The sequence below is a fragment of the Nanorana parkeri genome, unplaced genomic scaffold (assembly GCF_000935625.1).
Source record: "Nanorana parkeri isolate BGI_ZX_2015 unplaced genomic scaffold, ASM93562v1 scaffold73, whole genome shotgun sequence".
NCBI classification, from domain to species: Eukaryota; Metazoa; Chordata; class Amphibia; order Anura; family Dicroglossidae; genus Nanorana; species Nanorana parkeri.
The window spans coordinates 1,420,529-1,438,136 of NW_017306341.1; the positions used below are offsets into that span (position 1 = coordinate 1,420,529).

At 37.5% G+C, this 17,608-nt stretch overlaps 1 protein-coding gene across 4 annotated transcripts in view; it reads right to left on the minus strand.

Annotated features, from left to right (window-relative positions):
- Positions 1 to 17,608, minus strand: part of ARID5B (AT-rich interaction domain 5B) — a 265,343-nt gene that overhangs the window by 212,040 nt on the left and 35,695 nt on the right. For all 4 annotated transcript variants that reach the window (XM_018576671.1, XM_018576670.1, XM_018576672.1 and 1 more), the window contains exon 3: positions 1,680 to 1,905. In XM_018576671.1, coding sequence (XP_018432173.1) covers positions 1,680 to 1,905 — 226 coding nt within the window. The remainder of the gene's footprint in view (positions 1 to 1,679; positions 1,906 to 17,608) is intronic.

The window sequence follows — 17,608 nt, forward strand, 5'->3', positions numbered from 1 at the left end:
CCCCCCCCCCCCCCCCCCCTCTGCTGCAGCTTTTGTAGGTCCCTTATCTTCTTTACATCTTATAGACCTGTATTAAACATGACAAGGTCATGGGTTCTTAGACAAGCAGCTAGGGAGGACTGAGGATTGGGTGAGTATTTCTTCTTTATTTTCGCCACCCTGGACAAAACAAGCAGTTAACCCTTGCAGTGAGGGGGTAGCTCTTCTTCAAGGGTTCAGTTTGTACACATCCTGGAGTTCTTCTTTAAAATGTAATCAGTCCAGTTTAAGAGTCTGGAAAAGCCCAAAGATCCTACATATCAATGCAGAAGTCTTATTCAACCACAACAGAACTTCAGTTTTAAAGTTTCGATATGTTTGTTGTATGTTTGTACTGTTTTACCTTATTTACCGTCAAATTGTCCTTATTTTTACACCCCTCTCACACTTGTTCTAAGAAACAGGAATTGTTGACTGTGATTTCCAAATAAATGTATGAGAACATATTATATGCCTTGATATAAAACATCTAACCAAGTGATTTCAAGTTGAAATCCAGGTCATTTAATGCAGTTATTGCATGCATTATAAGATAACTGAATATATTATCAACATCAACTAGTAGAAGCATCTCTGTATTTGCCCTGATATCTGCCCGTGTTATCCCTTTTACAGTAGACTTCAGATTCAGCCTCTGCTGCATGTATGTATGTGTGCTGACATGGAACATGCCAACAGTAAGGAGGAGGAGAGATATTACCTTTCAGTCTCCTGTTGCTCCTTTACAAGCAGGTTGTATGGAGAGGACCAAGCTATGTTGCCTAACTGAAGCAGAGCAAAGTCAGGTCACCAGCATGACTCTCCTGTCTAGCAGTGTTTGCTGGAAACGATTAGAAATCCTTTGTCAGGTATAGCAGCTTCTAAATATGTATTTTAAATGTGTACTTAGCTGCTTGCCTTAATATGCATTAAAAACACAAATCACTTAAGTACATCAGTTTACTTACTTTACATAAACTGCTTTAAATTTAAAGAGTGCCTCTCATGATAGAAAGGGAGGATGCCATTGTTGGCTAGTTTCCTGGCCGTGAATGGCTTCAACGTTTCTGAGCTAGTGACCGCAAAGCAATTGTATAGCAAATTACCATTTCATACCAAGATGGGGCTGAACACCTTACCTGAGCAGCCCTCTGTGCTATGGCAGCATTCAGACTGGTTAGCTGCATCCAATTTGTATGCAGTGAGAGAACACCAAACCTGGAAGCAAACTGTCTGCAGAGGCCCTAATCACATGCAATTGCTCTAATAATCGATTGCAAACAGCAAATAGATTATTGAGTTATGCAAGATACAGATCTGCCTGCCATGGTTGTTTGCACATGTTGTGCATGGGGCCAATGTTTTTGCACCAATTAGCCATCTGAATTAGGCCGAACGGTCTTTTAAATATTTATCTTATGACCAGTTTCTATTAATTCACTTAAGATCATTGACATCAACGGGTCACCGAGACAAGAAATTGTCATAAAGAAGCTCCTATTTATTTGACAAAATTACATTTAAATATTAGCTCCTAAGGACACAGTAGATGCCCATCCCTTATATTTACATTTGTCCTAAACTATCGCCAAGCAATATTTTGTTACGAATCACAGTAACATTTAAAAAGAAGGTTATAGGCATTGCCAGTGAACACTTACCCAGCTCAGACTTTTCTTTAAACACATCTTTGAAGTTAAGTCCACTATTTAATATGGATTGTCTGTACTTCAAGATACATTCCTTCTGTCCATTTTTTCCCAGTTCCTTGAGCTTTATGGGTAACGCACGCAGGCCACATTTCCATTTGGAAAAATCCAAGTGTGCCCATTTTACTATATCTTCAAGCTTGACTATTACTTTTTCTGAAACGGCAATTACCTCATCCTGTAGAAAAAAAAATAATAATGGCAATTAGGAGATTACCAAAAAAGATCATTTATTCATCTATACACGCCGTTAACTAAATTAGCTGTAATATTGTTTAGTGGCCACGGGCTTGTCATGCAATTAAAAGACAACTCTAGTTTAAATGATACTTTTTATAGAAAAAGAAAAGGAGAAACCAGAAAAAAATGCTTATGAAATAGCAAAATAAATAAAACAGAAAACACATTTTTCTATTCTTCACCACACATTTGCACAGAGAATTATCACACAACAAAACACATCAGTCTTTCAAGAGGAATTCTGACCATTAGCAGAGGCTGCATGCTTTGCAGTGCTAGATTCAAACACATCTAGTGTGCAGCATATTGTTCAGCAGTCTGCCTTTGACCTGAAGGGGTTGACTTTAGAAATAAAATATTCCTCTTTTTTATGTGAACAAAGAACACAAACACAATTGTAATGGGCTCATTGTCACTTTGCTGACTTATTCGAGCTAGATGGAAAACCCAGAATATAAGGAATTCATACAGATGCATTGTATGTGGAGATGTGTTGATGCCGCTATAAAAATATGGCGAATGAAACATGTTATTTAAAATTATAGGGAAGCCGAACAATGTTGTTACATGAAAATACTTCCCAAAATGGGCTAAATAGGCTATTGTCACGAGCCAAGAATATCATTCAAATCAAAGCTGTTGGTTGAAATGGCATTATACCATTCAAGGAGGTGTTTTTCTTATGAAAACATATTTTATAGGAGTGTCAACACTACTGTTCAAATATAAGCAAGTCATTACTGATTTTAAAATTGCAGTGTTTAATTGACATATGGGATTATTTATAAAGAAGTAGATGTGACATTTACTGGTGCATGCGTTTTCAATTAAATGAAAGGATTCACCTGCAGCTAAGATTGGTGAATGTCACATGCATTGCTTTATAAATATACCCCCATCATGTACTACAGTAGACAGTTATGGTTGGTTGAGCATTTTATATCAATGCATATGTATATGGTTTTATTGGAGAGGTTAAGAGTAAAATAAACTGGTAAAAATATAAAAACAGAGCGCCCCTTTCATGTGTACAACATTTGCATAAGCAAATGCTGAGCCTAAGCACACAGCGGCAGGTACCAACAGAGATGTGACCGGCGGATGTTTTTGAATACTTGCCAGTGAGGAAAGGTTTCTGCGTATACGAATGTGACGCTCTTGCAGATTACTACAAACCCACGCGTATATGATGGTGCTTTTGTGAGTACATTTAACTTTAATAAAAATGTTCTACACAGGAAAGGGGCGCACTGTTTTTATCTTTTAACATGTGCTGAGGGATTCCCTAACTTTTTGAGGAGCTCTCGCGGTTAGTGTGGAGAGGCTGCTACTGCTTGAAGATCTCGGAGATCCTACTAGCGCCGAGACTAAGGCGTTTAATGTAAATAAAACTGGGTTGAATCTCAGAGCAGATGCACTTCAATAAGGTTAAGCCAGGAGTTTTCCTACCCTTTATTATATATGTGTCCTATTGCACTCCTGATCAGTAGATCCCAAGATTAATGGTGGGTGCTGCAGTGACAAGCAATAGAGAAAACAGTCACCAGCACTCCAACTGTGATATAACTTTGTCCTTTATTGACACAGGTCCATCATTTCACAAAGCAAAATTTTCAGGGCCATATAGGGTCCCTTCATGCCACATAGGGTCCCTTTGCGGCCCTGAAATGTTAGTTTGTTTTGTGATATGATTGACTTGTGTCAATAAAGGACAAAGTTATACCACAGTTGGAGGGCCGGGTGACTCTTTTCTCTATTTCCTACCCCTTATGCCACAAAACAATAACCAGCCTGAAAATGATTCATGTATTTTTATATATTCAATATCTTTATGTATCCAAGTTACTTTTTAACCCCTTCATGACTGAGGCCCTTTTTTCCATTTTTGCACCCATGTTATATTCCACATTTTAGGCCTGAAAATGACGTAAAACCCCCCAACATTATATATTTTCTGAATGCCAAGACCCTATAGAATAAAATGGTGGTAAATCCACATCGCTGAATCATGGAAAGTGTATGCATAGTCTATGCAACGTTTGTGTGGTTTTGTATAGAGAAAGGTTAGGTTACAACCCCTGTTAGTTTATTTATTGTTGTCTCTGTCCCATTGGGGGTGATCTTCTGTCCAAGAGACACAACAGGAAATGAGAGATTTGACAGCTGTCACCGCAACGGGTGTCTTCATTGGAAGATTTACCCCAATTGCTTCGTCTGGTGACAAATGTAACATTTTCAATTTACCATTACTTTTAGTCTCAGATAAGAAGTGACTCAGAAGCATCTCAAATGTATTAATCTGTATGCAGGATGCATTTGCCTCTATATAAAAGCCCTTAGCGTTACCTGCTTCCCTAGGTAACCCTAAGCCCTTTAACTAAACTCAGATCTATACCATTTGCACAGGAGTCATTTCTGATTATGAAATGCTGGTAAGCCTCTGAAATAGGTTAATACATGGAGATATGCTGCATGCAGTCACTCCTAACCCCTCAAGATTTTATTTACCAAATTTTGTTACCATTCCCTGTTCCTCATTAGATGGCAAACTGTAGCAAAGTGTCCTCACACCTTTTGGAATCTGTTATGTTTGGTATTGCTATTGTTCTGCATTGTTATTGTGCATGTGTGATATATAAAGCTACACACTACAGGTAAAAAAATATATATATTTACATTCACAGATAGTTCGGGTGATTATAGCAGCAATCACATTTGAAGTTAAAAAAAAAAAAACACATCAATGAAAATATAGATATCCTCAGTGTAACAGTTCAGCTATTTCACATCACTGCCAAAAGAAGGGCTGCATGGTGAATGAAGACTTTTAAGTCCATTTAGAAGCAAATGCAAGTTGTCATGCTGTGATGAATAATGGTTTGCTCATCTTTACAGAAATGAATTTAATATAAATTCTTGAAACTTTTACAAAAGAACAGGCTTTTGTTTAGTATGTGTTTTGTCAAGTTTTGAACACAAGATACCGATTCAATTTATTTCACTGCAAAAAAAATAAATAAGGAATTGGAATGATTGCATAGAAATCATCATCAGCTGATACACATTTGTATACTTTTATCGTCAGCTGATACACATTTGTATACTTTTATTGTCAGCTGATACACATTTGTATACTTTTATCGTCAGCTGATACACATTTGTTTACATCACCAGGTGATACGTATTTGTTTATCAAAATAGCAGTAAAGTAAAGCAAAAAGCAGTTTATTTTCTGCTATCAATGTTCAAATAGATAATAGATGACACTACCGGTAGCATATTTTCTAAGCAAGGCTCATCAAATGAAAGCTCCCACATAAACTAAAAAAAATCTTGGTCTTAAAATAGTTACATTTGTGGCACGGAATTTTGGGGAATTAAAAGGCTCTTCTAGCAGCATGTTGAATAAATGACAAAATAAACTTTGGTGAGTATGGCATTCAGGATTTGACGGTTACCCGAAATAGGCAAATTCATGTTATTCAGTAAACAAACACATTTCCAATAAACTGGTTGATGGAATAAAAAGAAAAAAACAACTGAAATGTCATTTTCCTCCACACATAGTTGCTTTTAAATGTATTTCTTACATTACGACCATAAGCAGAACACATAAAAATATGTCATTTTATTAAAGTGCATCTGCAAATGTTTAGAATCCAGTAGCTGCCAATCAAAACCTTTTACATCTTAACAGGTGCTACTGGAAATCTAGAATAAAAAAATGTAAACATGTAACATGAAACCCAATTGGGATCATAAAAAAAAAAAAAAGTAAAACAATATTGTCGAAAAAAATCTATTTCACGAAAGCTACTGACATAGGATTACAGGCAGACCTGGCAGTCAAGGAATGCCTAAAAATGTACTTGCGCCCAGACAGTGCACATAGAAGTATTACCATTCTGAACAAACCATGCGATCACAAATGAGTCCTCATTCACATCTGTAGCCATATGCATTTTGGAGAAATGAATCTTCAAAAGGTCTCAGCAGAGGGACTCAAATCTTTTTTTCTCTTTTTCCTCTGTTGCTGCAGAATCTTGGAAGCAATACACCCCCCACATTAGGTGCTTGTAAGCAGCTCCTAGAAACTAGGATTTAGATTTTAATCTATGAGTATTCTTGAGAATGACTTACTTCACAGTACATGCAGCTACAGAGGGCAGAGGTGGCTTGCTTAAAAAACTATTTTACTGCTTGTTAAAGAATATTTAAATACTTGTCTAAACTCTGGACCAAGGTGCACTTTAAGCTTTGTGTGTACCTCAGAGAAAAGCAGTGAGCCAATAACACAAACTGGAAATGAGATTTGTGGGTGTTTGGACCGTACAAACAGCATAAATAACATCCCCATTATGCATTAGTTTCAAAGAAGCTACAATCTAATAAACAGGTTTGTTTTGCCCTTTGTTTAATTGGGGTAATTTACTTTCACTTCCTGCCTTGTAGACACATCAGGAAGTGAGAGGAAACCTCTCCATATTGCAAGAAATCCCCAATTAGTTGTCAACAGAACAGGTGTCCAAACTGGAAGATTTTACCTCTATTCCTGTTCATGTGACAATGCAACATTTTCGATTACAACAGTGAATCTTGCCAGCAGGTACACTGGGTGGCAAACAAAATAAAAAAAATAAGTAGTAAGGGGATAAAGCCAATCTAAAAGAAACAATGCCAGTAAATAACGTAAAGCACCAGCAAGTAATCAGGCAGCAGTTGCCGAATTCTCAACTTCAACAACTTACAATGACGCAGTATTAACAGAATTGGACATAGTCTTGTCTAAATATGGGCAAAACAAAGCAAGGTTTGTGTGGGTGGATCTTTACACTGTATATGTTTTTAATGGGCATTTTGCCAAATTATTACAGATTGCAGATTTGCCTTGTGTAAACAGCAGAAACTTGCCTTCTACAATAATTTTCATGCTGCATAAAATATCTACATGCAACCGTTAATACTGGAGAAGCACAATATCGGCTTTATAATTAGCTCCAATATTGTGTAGCTTGAATAAAGGTTACTGAACCTGCAGAACAGAAACACAAAATGAGTTTTAAGAATGTGAGCATGCTGAAGTGAACGCTAACATCTGGTATTAATCATTACCACATAAAAATCTGCTACATCTGTATGTTTTGTTGAGATTTCTATAGTGAATCTTTGCAGATAACATCATAAATGTAAAAGGTCAGTTTCACCTCACAGAGAAATATACGTGCTTTCAGGCTAAAATATGTTTCTTTTAAAGCCAACTTTCAAATCGGAATTATTCAACTGTACGTTTTAAGCATGATACACTGAATAAATAGAAAACAAACAACATTTACAGGAAATGTCTACACACTGTTTCCCTCTTGCCACCTGTTGTAAGTTACATGGTACCGGTGAGAATTCATGAGTTATAATCCTACTTAGGGTTATGACACACTAGCGATTCACCTTTTTTCATGGTGTCGTTCCCTTACTGCCCATCCATCAAAAGGTCACCCTGCTGCTGATCCCTAACTAGCAATACAGATATTGTACCATTCCAGGCAGCAAGGGAGCATTGCTGCTTAGTGAAAATAGCAGCTACCTTTTGATGGTTTTGGGAAGCAACAGTATTACCATGGTCCTTATAGTTTATAACAGGTACCATCAGATGACTACCTGTCATTTCACACTTCTCACACAGCACCTCCGGAATGGAGAGGTTTAATGAACTTGGTTGTTGTTGGTTCCAACCAAGCCCTTCCCTCTTCTTGTACCTCACTCACTATTAGTTAGTAAGGCTGCCTATTACAGAGGTGGGCCAATAATGATGGAGGCAGGAAGTGGCAGGCCAGGGTTTCCAGAAATACATGGCTTGGAGTGCTGTGCAGGGTATCTTATATTTTAGGCAGAAATCCAATTGTAAATGTAAAAAACAACTTTAGATTCCATGTATGCCCACCGATTTAATTTGACCGGAGCACAAAAGTTTAGAAAGAAACTATAGACAGAATTGGAAGATAATCTTAATGCCAGATTTAATGCACAGGAACCCAGATGGACAGCAAGACATTTATCTGCCTTAAAAGGCACAAGTCTAACTAAATAAAAAATATTTACTTTGGTCAGAAATTAACTTCAAGTTAAACTCAAGGAAAATGGCCAAATATACAGCTGAAATATATACATGCCTACTGTTTCACCTCCAAAAGGATTTGATTTTCTGAACTGGAGAGGTTTTACGAACGTCTGCCATACTGCATAGCTAGGAAAAGCACTTCCTGTGTCAGCTTTACTATTTCCTAATTCAGGTTACTGCTCCCTCGATCAACTTCCTACTAATAAGACAGAGGTTATGATGCTGATTGATTGCCCAGTGAACTAAGTAGAGGTAGAGTTGTGATATATTGTATAATTTGTGAATACAACTTAAAAGAACACACTTTCTTTGCTTGGTCATTAGCCAACACCAATCACATTTATGCTTGATTCATATTTTATATCTTATTCCCTATATGAAATAAACTTAGAAATGTAAATAAAAATGTTAGGGCAGAACGGAGAGTGGCAAGACTGGTACAAGACAACAGAAGGGCAACAGTGCAGTGTCAGATTCCTCGCATCACCTTTCAACATCTCGTGGAGTCATCTCGTGGCCCAACGAAGTACTGATGGGGTGGTCATAATAATCTGGCCACTCAGTGTATATTGCAACAGCTAAAGCAAACATGGAGGTGGACAATTTAAAGAGAATGTATGACCTTTAAATCAATAGCAATCCAACATTAGGGATTCTTCTGCATTCATCTGCTCTATTTATTTAGTTAGTGCTTCAGTACCCTAAAAAGCAGCAAAGGTTTATAACAGGAAACAGGGCCCGCAGCACTCATGTGCTCGCTTCTTGCTGTCCATTTAACCTCCCAGCTGCAGGGCATGGAAATCGGTTTACTGTCGAAAAACAAGCGCTGTGGCCCATTCCCTGCTCTAAATTTAATAATTTTTGGGGTATTGGGGCAATTTTTGAGTACAAGAAGCATGTGTGTAGGCAGTGGGAAATGCCTGTATTTAACTCCTGTCGCTGGATTACTAAGGACTAGAAGGCCAAAGGTTCACTTTAAAAATTAGATTTACTTCAATACAGCCTCTATAAAAAGTCTTTATTTACAAGATTTCATAACAAGTGCATATGGCAAACAATATGTACTATAATTTTTTTTCTCACTACTCCTTAAAGGAGAACTATGGGGTCAGGGCTTTTCCCCATAGTTCTCCTGAGGGTAACCGTTACCCTAAGCTCAGTATACCGCGAGCTACAGCTCGCGGTATACTGAGACGCCGCAGCCGGAGCGGATCCCGACATCGATGTCGAGATCAGCCCAGCTGCGTGAGTGACAGCTGGCTCTGCCTATCTAGAGGCAGAGCCAGCTGTACCCGCCCCCTCCCCCGTCCATTCCGCCAGTCAGAGTTGGCGGATCGGAGCGGGGAGGGGGGAATCCAGCCCCTCCCCTGTCACGGCAAGGGGCCATGACAGGATCGAGAGGTGAGCGAACGCCGGTATATGTTCGCTCACCTCCCGATCTACTGAGCCGACCTGCGACAGTCTCATTGTCACAGGTCGGCTAGAACTATGAGGTGAGTGAGAAGCACTCACCTCATAGTTCTCCTTTAAGTATACTTGATGGTCCTTTTACCTATGACACAAAGAAATGATCAATCAACTGTCAGGGTTATTCACAAAAGGGTGAAGAGTTTGGAGAAGGCAGGAGAAGTGAACAATGTAGGACAACATGGCTGACCTGGAAAATGGGCTGAACTGGAGAATTTTTCCAAATCAGCTATTTTGGCCTAGATTGTTCACTTCTTCGGCCTTTCCCAAACTCTTTATCCTTTAGTGAATAACCCTGTGTGTGTTTTAAATGTAACTCTACTAGGTAAAAGATTAGAGCGGCTTTGGAGACCCTGTAATTGGTGCAAGGATTGATATATATATCATAAACACAGTAAAAGGTCTCCCTGTTAATGGCCACAATTTAGCCTTCAGGATTTGGGTTAGGCCTGGACTGGTTATGGCAATTATGTAAAAACTGCTATAAGCATGTGACTATCTGAAAGCACTTGGGGGATAATGACCTTTTCATGAACACTTAGTCTTAAAATGACCTAAAGTAATAAAACCAGGAACTTGAATGCAACTTAATCTATACGCTTTAGCATGTCACAATGGTCTCAAGCAAGCAGAGATAGCAATATAGTAACTTACTGACTAACAACGTCATAGTACTCTTATATGCAGAATGATGAGCAGAATTATACTTCACAGAAACCAAATGCAAAAGTAGCACAAGCTCTTTTTTTTTTTTACTGTCCCTTGGTAATGCCTCCCTAAGGGAAAGCCTTCTTAGTCCTATACATTTAATAAAGCTTCCATATATTTCATATGACTTTAATATGGTTTTGTAACTTCTCAAAACCCTTTTCCCCCTAAAGACTGTTCTATGTTTACTACTTTAATAAATTCATAAGAAATATTAAGCAAGCACATTAAAACTACTAGTCTGCATTATGTGCACTAAATACCTACTGCTAATTCTGAACATTACAGCAGAAAAATGAGAGCAGATGAGCCAGCTATTAATCTTGAGTCACATGAATGAATACAAAGTGCAGATTTTCATTTGCATTTAGTAATTAAAGCTCATTAAGGTTAAAAAGTGCCAAAGAGAATAGATTTAAAATAAACGTCGGGGCATTCAAAGAACAGTATTCTATTCTCTACCAATTCACTCCTTCATCCAGATATCTTCTGTCTGTTCACTGCCAGATAATATAATGAGACATATGCAGTAATAGAGAGCATTAGGAGAAAGCTGAAAAAAGCCCCTCCGTGCCCCAAAAACTTGTTTGCCCACCATCCAATTCCCAGAAGTGGCCAGCAGAATGGTTATGCAGAAGGAAGTAGGAATACTGCAGTTTATTTACAAAAGACAGAGCAATCAGTGTGGGAGGTAGGTGATTTCAGGCTACACTGCCAATGATCAGCAGATTTTAAGGCATCTCTAGGCAAACTGTTGAATAAACGATAATGAAATACAGACTGTATATGGGAGCTGTTTTACCTGGAGAAAGATTAGTATTGTTATCCATTCAGTCCTGAGATTTACACATCTCTGCCACCTAACCCTCTCGGAAGTGTCAAATGTTGAAGATTCTCCCGAAGACTGCAGCACTAAAACGGAGAAGAGGTAGGTGACATGTGCAACTAAAGAGGTGAGCATACAACCTCTTTTATTGCAAGGAGCTTGCTTATAGAGGTTTTTTTTTTAACTTACCGACAGGGTAGGGTTAACAGTTTTTGTAAAGCTATAGGAATATCCTGCAAGCAACTAGTTATAGAGCCAGAAAAATATGGAACAATTATATCTCCCAGCTGATGGAGGAACTTTTTGTAATTCTTTGGTACCAGGCAATGAAAATGCTGAACTGCATTCTTTAATTATGACTGTAAACATACATTTCCAGTTTAAAAATATTCCTTTTTTTAAAAAGTATAGTTTGCAACCAACACAAAATAATACAAGTCTGTACAATGTAACAATGTACTGAAGCATAAGTTGACAAATACCTATACTATCAAATATTGCTAAGCACTTGGAATAAAAAAAACTATGTTCCATTGACGTTTATCAAATGTCATTCTTCTGAAACATACATGCCAAATATTTGAGTATAAATGGCAGGCAAGCTTATACTTGATAATAAAATATCCTACCTAAAAAAGATACTTATCAGTCCTCTTAAGATATTGCAACACCAAGGCAAACAACTATAAAAACTTTATCGTCAGGATTATTTCTAAATCTGATCCAATTCAAGTTCTTGGTAAACAATTCACAAGCATAATATTCTTGCTCAACTTCCTAAAACATATATGATGTAATGTAACAAAATAACAGGTTTGGCCATATTGTCATAGTTTAAAATTAGTCAGCCTGCAGATCACACAATATGTATAAATGTGGTACCAAAGATCACAACACTAGCTGCCTTGATATATATATATATATATATAGCACAAACTGTTGGAGCTATACAAATCATGTATAATAATCATTAATAATAATCTTATACGGGATATAATTCAAGAAAAAAAAAAAGAAGAAGTGGACATTGCCCCTAAATTTAGTTTTGGCCACAAAAAAAAATCAACTAGTGTACCCAAGTACTGCATTTCTTATGGTCCTGCCACTGTGCCAAATGGAAACTGTGTGAATTTCCATATTGAAATATGGAATATATCAACTATATATATTCTGCTCAGGGATTCTAAGAATACATTTGATGGTAAAACCAGCTTTCTCCTGCAGTAGACCTAGGTATTTGTCTGTGTCTGTCCGGCCTTGGTCTGGACAAACCGGTCGCTCACTTATGGCTGGCTGAAAGTGTATGTGCCATTCTCCAAGGCCAGTAAATCCACTGCAAGCCATAGCACAGGGCAGTTTGTCAATCGTTTCGTGTCCGAACCACTTTCCTCTTCGGTCATTAGTTGCTAGGACCGCTGGTGTCCTAGCAACAGATGACATCAAGGGTCCTCCTCCTCATTGGTTGCTAGAACTGCTGAGTGGTCCTTGGTTGCTAGAACTAGTGAGTGGTCCTAACAACCAGTGACAAAGTTTTCCTCTCCTCCTCCTGCAGCTTCACCTCCAAACTTTAAAGAAAAAAAAACAAAAAACAACCAAAAAAAATGTGCCACACACGTAGTGGTGCATCATACTATGTGGGGACAATAGGGCTTTATTTCAGACCTGTTCAAACCTATGCCATGTGATTAACACACAGTACTGCGCAATGTGAGTTACAGTGTGTCAGGCGTGTTGCGTTTCCTGCATTACTTTTTCAACCACAACACATGGTATTGTGGTACCTTACAGTGCAGTTGATCACACTGTGGCCAGGAGGTGTGTTTGTGGTGCAACACACAAGGCCGGTGCATTGCGTGTAACACAAGGTCGGTGCATTGCATGGTAGCATGCAGTCCCAGTTTACCATGTGGAGCCTTGAGATAAATAATTGCTCACCCTTGTCCTGCAGTATAAAGCAATTTATTTCCAAAACAATATTAATATTTACCTTAAATACTACATTTCCCTTTTGTATATGTAAAGACCCCCTGAGTACCCACTAAACCCTATAAAAAGAAAAATGCAACTGTATCGGAATATTGCTGTAATGGACCTGAACATTCAGCACAGATACAGTATCAATAAAAGACAAATGTATTCTGCTGCACCCAGGAGGTACCTCATGGGAAGGCACAATACAAGATCAATTTCCATGCGTTTATTGAACAGCCTGTAGGCAGACTATTGAATACTATTTACGAATGTAGTAATTTTGCTCCCATAGTATCAAACATGTAATAAAAGTGTTATTGGGCTGTAATTTTGTTTCTGTTTTTTGCAATCTGTTTAGTCTTTGTCGCATTTACAAAGCATGGCCACCATGTATGTTTTGTGAGATGTCTTCCAAGGCTAAAACAAAGATCCAACAACAAGCTAGCGATTCCAAATGAGCATAATAACGAGTTAGCAAACTAAAGATGACATAAAATATTTACATTTTCTTTAATAATTTACTCTTGCAGGTGTTTTGAGAAAATGATGATCTCAGTGTTGGAGAACATATATAGATGATTCAAAGCATGTTAAATTATTTACAACCCACATATCTAGGAGACTGGGAAAAAAAAAAATCAACATTTTGTGCCTGTGGAATTTTGAAACAACTGAATTATGCTAATGTATACAAAAATCTATAATAAAAATTATAATGATTACATTACAAAACATATTCGGGCAGAAACCATTTAGAAAAGTTTGTAAAAAATGAATGGCTATGAGCTTTCTGGCTGAGGTGTTGCCAAACCTAGATGTCGAGGAAAATTGCTATCATTATAAAAATATATCTCCTAAAACCTATATAATATCAGGTATTGGAACTTTTATCATCTTCAGAAGTCTACATTAGGCTTACAGCGATCAGTCTTGGCATGTAGCAAATCCCAATCACTGACAGAATGTATAACGTTTTTCAGTTGGACATCTTATTCCTTTACCACTGTGATAAATTCTTTTGAGATATTTGACATTTATTTATGTAATCAAGTATTGTGCCAGAGTTGTCATAGCAACTACAAATTGTGCTTTGGCAACCTAAACCAATTGTACTATTTGTAGAAGTTTATAAATTCCTCTCAAATCTCAACAGTGCAAATAGTGTTTACTTTTAGGATCTTCTAATACTGTTATATCAGGTAGAATATACAATTTTTACTAGCAGTCGTGATTTTGTGCCAATAGCACAGTGGGCCCCAAGTAAACTTATAGTGACTGATTATAGTTCACACCGAGGTGTTTTGCTGTGCTTCGCTTTGAGCAACAAAAAGGCCTAGGTGTGAACCTGGACTAACAGTCACTATAAGATTATGTGGAGACAAGGACAAGACAAGGAATCTCATTAATTTCTATGCCCCCTGATCACCCCTTCGCGTTTTGTCGCACAAAGTTTCCCATTGAAGTCTGTGGGACCAAAGAGTGCTGTAATCTGACAGTGACAGGCATTTTTTCTGCTTGTGACAAAACTTTTAGGTGTGAATAGGAGCCATAGAAATTAATGGGATTTTTTGAGTGTTTGTCATGACTAGGTCATGGAGGTCTTTTGACTCAGGTTTTAGTCAGAGACCTCTAGAATTTTTTTATTTTTTTTAACACCCTACTAAGTCTTTTCTAGGAAGTATTATTCTTCCTGATGTTGCAGTGTATTTCAAGGCACTTTCTGACCCAGCCAATGTTACACAAGCACAATGTCAATGAACTGATTCCAGAAGCCCATCATTCTGGCATCATTATGTTGTTAGATAAAGGAATCAACAGATAATAGCTGCAGCTCTGAAAATGATTAGCTGACCAATAACCCCGACACCTACAGATGTAGTCTTAATTGCTTTAGCATTTAATACAATACACACGCCAGTTTAAAATGAGTCATGTTTTCGAGAGAGTTACAATGAAGTTTGCATCAGTGAAAGGTGTGAAACAAAAGGTTTTAGAGGGGAGGACAAAACACAGATTACCAAGAGACTTAAAAGATTTTTTTTTTCTCATTCCCTTGAAATCTGAACATTTAAAGATATACTGTAATTGCAATTCCATTGTAATAAAACTTTATATATTTAATTACAATTTTGTTTTATAGCTCCACAGAGCATCTGATGATCCTTAAACTGGTCCAGTGGCACCATCTTCTTCCTATTACTAAGAGCTGGTATTTTCCACATAAAGTAGCAAATTAACAGTTTTGTTAGCAGTTTAATGCCTCTGGAACAGCAGTATATCGTCAAATATGTGACCTATTTTGTAGGTCGCCTGATTTTAGTAGAAAGGTTTGGGAGCTTGTGGAATCAAGATATATGTATCTTCTTTTAGTGACAAGTCTGTTTTACCTTGGTGTAAAAGGAATATAGTTAGAGGCAACATCTACTTCATTTCAGGTCTCCTGGCCAGATCATTTTCACCATTTGTTGATCTCTCTTTAGCATGCAGCAATTCACGAATTGCACATTTTATATATTGAACAATGTAATAAACTCACTTTGGCCACTGCCATCCATTAATCCAAATTGAATTTCCCCAACTTTTAGATCAGCTCAAAGAACAAGAGGCAGGCAAGGGTAGCAAATTGTGTGGAATAAACCAGGTAAATTACAAGCAAGAGCAGCCATTTGCATGCCCCCATGGTGGGTAGATCTAATGTAACTTTTCCAATAATGCTATAATTATTTGGAGGAAACTGCTCCCAGTTGGTATGGGCTTGATATTTTTAAAGAGTTATTTTCATAGAGGCTGCTATCACTAGTACACTGGTGGTCCTTTATCTATGGAATCCCTGCCCAAATTCCTTGTTTGTCAGGCTGGCACCATTAGGAGGGGCATGTTAAAGCCCAAATCCAGCTTTGTCTAGTTTTAAATAGAAGGGGAAGAGTTAACATTTCAGCCAGGTTTTTATTTCTACATTAAATTGCATTGTGGAAATACTCCATAACTTGCTGTTGTTGTGACACCAATAAAAAAATGGAGGGTGTGGTAGTCACTGGGAGATGATGTCACAGATAGCAATAAATGCATGCCGAATGTTCTAACCCTTTCTCACACAACAAAAATGTTTGTGCCCCTATTGAAAATATTACCCATCACTTCTTGACAGCAAATGAGGAGAAATCCATTTAATAGTAACCCTGACTGTAAAGCAAAACCAAGCAAAATAAAGTAAAGAGGAAGGGAGATTGAATTACTGGTGGATAGAATCATAAAAACAGATTGAGTAGACTACGAGCAATTTAGTTCTTCCAAAAGTTCACTGATCCCTAATGTTAACAGAACAAAAAAAATACAAACATGTACACAAACATTTTACTGTGTATGATTGTTTATCATTAAAGAATATTAAATATACTTTTTTTTTTTACAGTTTTAACTTTTTTTAAATGCCCTTCAGTGAAAAATATTGTAGTTATGTGCCAACCATATAATCATTTCTTGTAAACCATAGAAATGTTCTCTGTAGTTCTCCACCATACGGTTACAATGTTTTATTAGTAAGAACATGGTCAAGGCTTAGCAGCTGGCTCAGAGAATGGAATAATTTCTTATGAAGTTTTGTCACTTGGCAACCAAGTTACTAGTTTGGTCTCTCCCATACTGGAAACACACCACAGGCAGGATTATAATATCTCTATTTTTATTGGCATCCTGTTCCCATTTCCAGAAGAATAAATAATAGAGCTATATTGTTCCCTAACCCTTTCACACAATCGTATCTAAACACATATAAGAAATCACTTAAAAGCTAAAGCGTTATGTGATATCAGGCGAACAAATAAAACATTTATTCTCTAGCATAGGACACTTGTGTGAGCATTGCTGAATGTCTACTACAAAATACTCTATTATACTGACGCACAGAGAGTGGGAGGTTCAACTATTAAAAAGATCATGACAGCCAACTGTGTCACACAGATTATGCAACTTGAAAAACAAGCTTATAGAAAGAGGTTTATTGATGAAATATGAAACTGTTTTTACCAGGAAGGCACATTGGAGTTCCTTCAAAGTGATCATTTTAGGAGGCACAGGGTAAAACATTTATAACCAAGCATATGTAATGTGCTCTAATAGTTTATAGATGTGAAAATTCCTATTTACTGTGAGACTTTAAGACCTGGTCATACATTGCAATAAAAGGAACTGGCAAGATGGCATAAAGCAAACCTGCAGGTCCTTTGCAATTGCACTGTCCGCAGCCCACCAATTTTTGCATAAAAAGTCTGCTGTTTATCCTCTGTCCTCAGAACTTCCTAACGCACTGGCTTATTCGTTTTCCAAATTCAGGAGCTTCAAAGTTCTAAACTTAATACATTTAATAGAGAATCACTGCAGAAACAGCACTATGGGATCATGCGAGATTCCCAGAGTTCTGTTCCCATACTAACATTTTTATTGAATTTCCCCTTATAGTTGTCCAAAGGAGGACAAAGAGGAGAACGGAAACAGGAATGAAGACCAAACATTCCTGTGGATTTGTAAATAGGCGTAGGAGTGTGCTTGTGGAAA